Consider the following 8,831-nt stretch of genomic DNA (forward strand, 5'->3'; position numbering starts at 1 on the left):
ATTCATGTTGTTAATGTTGACTGGCAAACCTTTAAATCATTCACAACACAATAAGTTCGTCAATTGATCGGGTTTTCGGTTGCGTATTAAAAAGGTAAACAAACATTTGTTCTTGGAAACGAACACAGATAGCCAAGAAACTGTACTAGCATCAGCAGCTAACGCTAGCAAGGTTAGCATTGTACTAGCAGCCACTATGCTAACGTTACTGTTGTTAACTTGTGTTTTACTTATCGATCTGTGATCCGTGCCGAATATGTAAACTCAAATTAAAACATGTTTCGACTAGCAGGGAGCTGGTTTATTTTTTAATTGAATTAATGAGCAGGAAGGGTTTGATTCGTTTCCGTTTAGGGGTATAATGGACCCGTTCACTCGAGTATCTGCACCCGGCTTTACTAGCATGCTAGCTGGTGATGTTTTTGTCTTACTTGTAAGATGGCTAAAGCACACTGCCGCAATTTACATAACGGGAAGAAAAAATGTGGGTTTTTTTACAAGGTACTCACTTTACGAAGTGCTTGAGGTCACAAGGTTCCTCCATCTTCGACAATCACCGGTAGTCGACCCTTTGTAAAACATCAAGCAACAATGTATGCCGACGTCAAATCCATACGGAGCTGTCGGAAATGATCGTCGGCTAGTGGCTGTGCTGCTGCTGCGCCCCAGCTTCAGCCTGGGTGAGTGTTGGTACTATGGAGCTAACATGAGCTCACAGTTAGCCTTGAGAGTGCAGACCTAGAAGACACATGACGCCGAAAACCAAGCCCTAGAAAGTGTCTCGATTTGGCCAACCTGTGTATTACAATAAGACTGACAACCCGATCTGCTTGAAGGGTTATGGACATTTATTTTGAATACTTTTTATTCCACACATTGATCCTCACTATGCCTCTGTGGCTGCCTGCTGCTTCCAACAACATCACATGATGTGTGAACATAGCTGGCGCGAACCCTGGTGCGCACTACCAAACCATCAATAAGTCATGTAACTATTTACAAAATAAATCATATACAAATACTCATCACTATCATATACAAATCACTATCTTTAAAGAATCGCGGTCGTATAGGGGGGCCAATGTAAGAACAATTGTATTGGTCTGTATTTTATTGTGGCTAATTCTCAATTTAAACTGTTCTTGACTATGTTTTAAAATAATATAAAAAGATGTGTCGAGCGTCCACTGACCGCTTGTGCATGTTGTGGAGTGAGAAATAAGACAAATGTTTGATAGGAACCAATACAACGTTTAACAGTTAACATAACTAACATTTCTCTTATGGATAATTTCAACTCATCTATTTCTGAAAATATTAATATGATCATTAATAAGGTTTTTTCATGTTCATTGTAGCCATCTCAGAGAGATATCAATATGTGTTTCCTAACTTTAAAATAACTCAAACAATGTGTGGGAATATGTTGTTTGTTATTGTTTTGACTGACGCCACTTATTATTCAAATATTAGCATCTCCTTATGTCTATGCCCAGAGATTAGGAAATTACTTTTTGTTTTCAAATGTACGCATCAGGTTAATAATAATCCACTTTATTTTATAATTTGCATTTATTGTCATAACGTTTTTAATCTAATAGGCTATATTATGTGTGATCTGTGTGATCTGGTATGTTCTTCAATGTCTTATGAATAAAAGTAAAAAGCTTACAGGTATGAATGGCTTATTTACATATAGATATGAAACAGGTTTCATATCCAAATATTTGATGATATCGCAACATCACAAGCACCCCGATACAGTAGGTGGCGGCATACACATTATAAATCGGTTGGACAGTCATTATATGTAATAAAGAACATTCTCCTCAACACATCTAGAAGAGACCAAGAGCGACGAGAAGCCAAACCGATCTGAATCCAACCATTTTTCTTGATCTAGCACGATCATTTTTGCTTTTCAATTGTGTAAGTTTAGATAGTTATCATGTTGAGTTTTTCACGAAGATTACATTATCATTGATGCACGTCCGTGAAGGCTGTCAAAAGCTAACGCTAACGCATGGGGCCTTGTTAGCTACAGAGCTAGAGCTAGCTCAGCTCGGCGTTTTGCTGAGCTTTTGTTTGGACAGCAAGGGGTTTTGCAATGTTGGCTAATCCTATCTAACGATGTGATCAAAGTAAAATTGCACACGACAGTAGAATATTTTTATAATCTGCATTTAACACACATTGTATTTTAAATGAAGTGCTGGTGTTATTAATGACGACGAGCTAACAATGTGTGCCTGGTGGAGGTTGTGTGTGCAAGTAAATGTTCTTCGGGTAATGTTTGCTAAGTGGGGTGGCACTTTTAATCAGTGAATTTCATTCGTGAATTGAATGCCCGTATGGTAGATTAAACTACGTTGTTGGCCAACTCGAGAGCGTTGATTTGCTAAATTGCTCGTTTCTTCTGCGACGTGTGACGCGAGTTAGCAGTAAGCTAACCCTAGCTTTGAGGGCTAACGCCAGCTACCGTGACTTTTCGTTGCCGTGTTTCATTGATTGACGTTGGTTTTTGGGTCTGTTCATGCTGCATTTAAGACACACTTTTTGTTCAAGGCTTTGGTGCAATATGTTGTGTCTGATGGCTATCTGTAGCCATTTTATGGCCTGGTGGTTAAGCTGATTTGCTATTTCATTTAACATACTTTATTAAGATAAGATGGACTTTTATTAATCCCTCGGGGGGAAATTGTTTCTCTGCATTTGACCCATCCTAGTGTTAGGAGCAGTGTGCTGCCATTTTGAACGGCGCCCGGGGAGCAGTGTGGGGAACGGTGCCTTGCTCAGGGACACCTCGGTAGCACTTGCCGGGACTTGAACTGATGACCTTCCAGTTGCCAAGTCCCTATCGACTTCGCCCACATTGTGGGCTATTGTTCAGATAGCCATATCACATGAATGCTTATTATGTTGCAGTAAATCGTAAAGAACAGTGCTGTAGCTTTGCAGTCTGCTTCCTGGTGGTGCATTTACGTACTGTTATGTAGGTCTGACTATAACACTTGCCATTCTACTGGCACATGGTAATACTTTCATTAGTTGTGACATTCAATAGAGATTAACAATGATAGTGAAACATTAAAGGTAGGTATGAATGGAGAAACCAGCTAGAGTGCGCTAGAATTTTGAAAGTACACAACCGGAAAAAATCTGCCTCTTCCTTACAGAGCCCCTCCTCCAACGAACACGCACATGACCAATGAGGGAACGAGATAAGTTTCTGCACAGATGGAAAGCTGATAGGCAGGTAGGCCATCCAGTTATTTTAGCCGGGCCGGCTCAGATAATTGGTCGTGCGTTTTACAGTGCTACGGCTTCCACAGATGACATTTTTTTATGTATTTATTGTCAAAGCATTTAATATAGGGATGCTCCGATAGATCGGCCGCCGATCAATATCGGCCGATACTCACTCTCTGCCGATCGATCGGTGCTCTCTAAAAATGCCGATCGCATGACGTAAAATTATGACATAAAATACATGACACTTTTCTCAGTGCGCGCCAAAATGGCTTCACCAGTCTGGCAGTATTTTAAGGTGTCCGAAAAGTACAATAAAATAGCGGTATGCAACGTGTGTGAAGCAGAAATCCTGCAGCTCCACCCGCTGTGACGGACCGGTGAGCGGAGCAACACACACTAAGAGTTGGACCTTACACACTTAGTTATTTTATCTACCTCTGGAACAAGCTAAACTAGTTATAAATATGTTTATTCTTCACTGTCGGGTCACTCATTACTGGATCAGTGAGCTGCATGAGACGATACTGACAGGCTGGCAGGAGAGAGAGAGAGAGGAAAGGAGAGCGCTTCCGCTCATTTCTCCCGTGTTATTATCCAAAGTTAATGTAAACTTGAATAATCTACTTCATTTGAATGTAATAATTATGTTGGTTGTTTGTGTAAGCTCCAGTGAATGAGCCCCATTAACTGAGTTTTAAACATCACTTTAAATGGAAGATCCCCATAGGCCCCGCCCACTCGATCGGTATCGGCCGATACTGATTCCGGCGATCGCCCCCAAAATTGGTGATCGGAGCATCCCTAATTTAATATATTCATTGCTATCGGGATGTTAAGAGCATTCCATGGAATATAACAAAAAGTGTTTCTGAAGGGAATTACCTAAGTTTGAGAAACCGGCTCCATGGAATGCTCTTAACATCCCGATAGCAATGAATATCTTAAGTGCTTTGACAAAAAATCCATAAAAAAATGTCATCTGTGGAAGCCGTATTACTGTAAAAAGCACGACCAATCATTTTAGCCGGCTCGGCTAAAATAACTGGATGACCTACCTGCCTGTCAGCCTTCCATCTGTGCACAAACTTATCTCGTGCCCTCATTCGTCATGTGCACACTCGTGTGTGTTGGAGGAGGGGCTCTGTAAGGAAGTGGCAGATTTTCTCCAGTTGTGTATTTTCAAATTCTAGCGCACTCGAGCTGGTTTCTCCGAAATTACCTACCCCACCTTTTAATGTATTAAAATAAGTAAGACTTTTTGAATGGTCTTTGTAAATAGGTTTGCTGTGGACATTTGGGCTACATGATGGCACATAAAAGCTCCCAAATATCATAAGGACCTTGGACAAGAAAACCATTACACATCTTTGCGGATCAACTATTGTACTCGGTTTGCACCAGAATATACTGAGAAGGAAGTACCATCCTGATGTTATTGATCACTTTTTGGCAATCATTTGTAATACTTGGTGGTGAACTCATCAATTTCGGACCCATAATTGTGATTTGAAACAACTGGATACAACATGGGAAGGGTCTTAAAGGTGAAACGATGGCTGAGGTGAGCAAACATGACAGGGAAAAGGCAAGGAGAGGGCACACTGCTGCTATTGGATTACCAGAAGGCCAGTTTCTGGAAAAAAATGGGCTATAGCAGTGGTGTAGATTGCCAAACAATGCAAGCGACAACAGGTTTTTTTTTTCCGGCCATGAATGGGATATTTTTGGACCTCTGTCAGAAAAGTTGGAGAAAGGTGACAATGCAGTGGGGAAACATTTATGAGTGACAAGACATCCTGATTTAGTGCTCTCCTGCAAACGTGCAGTTAACGGAGTTGTGCTTCCTTTGTAACTAGTATGTTTAAGCCATGGATTTGCTGAATAGAGAAGAGAATGTCAAGACAAAACTACATTTAGGTGGTAAATCTGTCAATCTTATCAATATAGAAAGTATGTTGTATGGGTTTAGTTGTCTCTTTCTGTATTTATTGGCTTTTGGTGCTGTTAAGTGACATATTTGGTTGGATTGTAGTCGGTTCTGATGGAGCAAATTGCAAAGGCTTTGTAGATATTATGCATTGACAGTAGTCATTTTGTCCTTGCTGTGTCGCAGTGGTTGAACTAGCTTTTTCAAAGTCTGCATTTCAAAAATAATTTATGACTGATCATCAATGCTGTTCCATTCTGAATTGCCAATGCAATGGAAAAGTACTTGTACCCCATCCTTGGTGTTATTGATCACTTTGCTGGCTGAATAAGTGAAAATACTTGATTTTTAGTGTGTCAATATTGGGGAAAAGTCATAGATTTTAGGTAATGGCTATGGTGATTCTCCTGATTACTGATGCATTCTGAGAGGTGATGCATTTTCAGTATATTAGCCTTTAGCATTCTGAGGGCAACAACCTTATTAGCTATGTTGTTTTAACAAGTGGAATATTTAGAAACCAGTTAAGACTAGTTATCAGTTGAACAAAAATGTATCTGCTTTACTTGAATCTTGAATTTGAATTAGATAGATATTTTTGGTATCGGATTTTCCACTCTCAAGCGACTGTGGTGGACAATAATCATACTGGTGTCCCTCTTTCTATGGTGTCCTTTGTCTCATTGGTGTTTTTGTTCAGTAGTGTTATATTCGAATGCCAGGAAATTGAGGCGGAGCTAGAGAAGTTCTGTTGGCAATAATGCTGTTCTATACCCTTCTGTCTACAGGTGCTGTTGTTTGTACTTCAGCATGGCGGTCGTCATCCGTTTACAGGGACTAAGGGTCTCTGCAGGTTCCGAGGATATTCGCAAGTTCTTCACTGGCCTCAAAATTCCAGATGGAGGAGTGCATATCATTGGTGGGGAGCAAGAGGAAGCTTTCGTTATCTTTGCTTCGGATGAGGATGCAAGAAGAGCCATGATACGATCAGGAGGTTGCATTAAGGGTTCACCTGTTGCATTGCTACTAAGTAGTAAATCAGAGATGCAGAACCTACTTGAAAGAAGTACAAGAGATGTAGAGCTAGATCAAAAGAGACGACTCGAGGAGAAAGCAAGACACACTCGAAGACCTTTGGATCCAGAGGGGGGCAGGAGATCAGCTAGCAGATCAGACTATAACCCTCCACCCCAGCACCAGAGGGCTTCCAACACTAATGATGACTTGCATGTGTTTCTTAAAGGGATGCCCTTCTCTGTGACTGAAGGAGAAGTCCGTGAATTCTTCTGTGATCTACTTATTGATGAAATATTCTTAATGAAAAATGCAAATGGTTCAAAAAATGGGAAAGGTTTCGTAAAATTTGCAGCAAGAGAGGATGCAAACGAAGCTCTGAAGAGAGATAGGCAATACATTGGGTCAAGGTACGTCGAAGTTTCCTCAACAACAGAAGATGATTGGCGTCGGGCTACTGGTAAAGTGTCAATGGCTGTCAACAAGCATGACAACTTTGAAAGGGAGAGATCCCCTATTCGCCATCAAAGGAATCCACATTATGTGAGGTCAGAGTCCCCTTTGGCTCAGAGGCCAGTTGCTCCTTCCGATGAGGAGTACTGTGTTTTGATTGAAAATCTGTCCTATTCGGTGGAAAAAGAAGACATAAAAAAGCTTTTTCGTAATGCAAAGCTTGAGGATGACCAGATCCTACACTTAATTGGCAGTGATGGAAAAAGAACAAGATCTGCATTTGTGCTGTTCAAGAATCTGCGTGACTATTGTGATGCCTTGACTAATGAAAAAAGGTCCCTTTGGAACCGATTTATTCATACCCGACCAATCTCAAGAGAAAAAATGATCAGCCTTCTGCAGTGTCAGAGCATGGATGGCGGACCACCTGGAAACTCTGCAACATTTCAGGACAGTCCTCCATCTTTCCCCAGCGATCCCTATGACTCAGAGAAAATGTGTCTTTTTGTGCGGAACCTACCATTTGATGTACGGAAAGTTGAGATCATGGACTTTTTCCTTGGGTTTAATATCACAGAGGACATGGCGTTTGTGCTGCGTGACCATACTGGTGCAGGAGTTGGGAAGGCTTTGGTTCTCTTTCGGTCCGAGGCAGAGGCTATGAATGCACTCTCTCTCAATGGACAAAGGTTTCTTGGGTCAGAAGTCATCCTGAAATGCATTTCACGCTCTCAGATGCGTCAGTTGGGTGTTGAGCCACCAATGTTGCAAGAGACAATGGTGGACGAGCTACAGCCAAGAAACGAGCGATATTCAGGCAGGAGAAACGAGGAATCCTTTCGACCTGGTGACGCAGGCTACCCTGATTTAGGAATTCCTCCTGATGGTAACATACAAATGATTCATGCACAGGCTCCCATCTATGGAGGCAGTGATTATGAGCCCTATGCAGTAGGCCGTTCTGCTTCACAAGGCAGAGGTAATGGTGTACGTGGTAGCTTTGGTTCCTCTGTGCAGCATTTTGATGGCCCCACCTGTGTTAAGCTGCTTAACTTGCCATTTCAAATACGAAGTGAAGAAATCTATGACTTTTGCTACGGATATCAGATTATCCCTGGATCTGTTTCAGTGCAGTACGACCAGAGTGGGAAATCGAAAGGCTCAGCGACTGCAGTGTTTGAGTCCCATAGGGAGGCGTTGACAGCAGTTGAGGAACTGAGTGGAAGACCAATAGGTCAAAGAAAAATACAGCTAGTACTAGCTTGAGTGACATTGCTTTTCACTGCACCTATCATGCCCTAGTAGTGTTGGACATGTAGACACAACTGATTTTAAGGAAAGCAATGGCCTTTTTTTTCCTTTTTCTTTATGATCTTGTTTTTTACTTTAAATATTTGTCATGGTTTATATTGCTGGGAGTACAGTAAATCTGGCTATCCTTTTTTGTTATTGTGATAAGATTGAGAAATCCCATTGACTAACTGAGACGGGGGAACCAGTAGTAGTACAATGCTAACTAATTTCCGGGTTTTAAGACTCGTCACTGCACCACTCTATTGTGATAAGTCAATGTAGTCTATCGACTACTTAAGGTTTTTGTATGCAATGTTCATCTGAAAGTGAAACACTCGATTTTTGTTTTTCCTTCGAATGTGTTTGTTAAATGTAACTTACAACACAGTGTTTGACAATGTTTGTAAATTAAATTTAGCTATGTAGTTGTTGTGAAGTGTTATCATTAAAACGCATACCTTTTTGAAATGTCTGTTTTTCTTCACAGATCTTATATAAAGCTAAATTACTTATGATTGACAAATAGGCCTTATATGTTTAAAGAGCTGTTTAATCTCCATTTTTAAATGAATACCTTATTGATAGCTTTAAAAATTAGGACAAATGGGAAAATCTGTTATGTTGTCTTTGGTGGCACCTATAAGCAGTAATAGGTGTGTTTTTGTATCTCACTCCCTAGTGATGCGTTACTCCAGTCATTTGGCACTCGCTCTCACAAATGAGTTAAAGAGACAGCTGCTCTGCTCACCCACTCTGACAGATCAATCACTGCTGGGTGTTAGAAGACACATCACAACTGATGCATATTCTTTTTAAAATAAGTTGCTCATACTTAAATTGTGGAGGCTTTTATTTCTGCGCCATAGTCTATAACTTTTGTGATAACGCATCT

At 40.8% G+C, this 8,831-nt stretch overlaps 2 protein-coding genes across 5 annotated transcripts in view; one reads left to right on the top strand and one right to left on the bottom strand.

The window, feature by feature from the left end:
- The window catches only part of setd2 (SET domain containing 2, histone lysine methyltransferase), a 24,968-nt gene extending 24,044 nt beyond the window's left edge, over positions 1–924 (bottom strand). For both annotated transcript variants that reach the window (XM_034228353.1, XM_034228354.1), the window contains exon 1: positions 510–924. In XM_034228353.1, the coding sequence (XP_034084244.1) occupies positions 510–544 (35 nt within the window). In that variant the 5' untranslated portion in view covers positions 545–924. The remainder of the gene's footprint in view (positions 1–509) is intronic.
- Positions 664–8,407, top strand: rbm12bb (RNA binding motif protein 12Bb). 3 transcript variants are annotated; one of them, XM_034228356.1, is made up of 3 exons: positions 1,838–1,929; positions 3,177–3,256; positions 5,968–8,407. In XM_034228356.1, the coding sequence occupies exon 3, from the start codon at positions 5,990–5,992 to the stop codon at positions 7,910–7,912; it is 1,923 nt and encodes a 640-aa protein (XP_034084247.1). In that variant the 5' UTR covers positions 1,838–1,929; positions 3,177–3,256; positions 5,968–5,989; the 3' UTR covers positions 7,913–8,407. The 3 variants fall into 3 exon arrangements, with proteins under 3 accessions (XP_034084248.1, XP_034084246.1, XP_034084247.1); XM_034228357.1 differs by lacking the exons at positions 1,838–1,929; positions 3,177–3,256 and adding an exon at positions 664–680; XM_034228355.1 differs by lacking the exon at positions 3,177–3,256 and having other exon boundaries at positions 1,776–1,929.
- Positions 8,408–8,831: the final 424 nt, after the last annotated feature.

This window comes from Gymnodraco acuticeps, unplaced genomic scaffold (assembly GCF_902827175.1).
Source record: "Gymnodraco acuticeps unplaced genomic scaffold, fGymAcu1.1, whole genome shotgun sequence".
Taxonomy (NCBI): domain Eukaryota; kingdom Metazoa; phylum Chordata; class Actinopteri; order Perciformes; family Bathydraconidae; genus Gymnodraco; species Gymnodraco acuticeps.

Bases quoted from the DNA above. Each gene is read 5' to 3' on its own strand.
- rbm12bb (XM_034228357.1), top strand. From the start codon at position 5,990: ATGGCGGTCGTCATCCGTTTACAGGGACTAAGGGTCTCTGCAGGTTCC.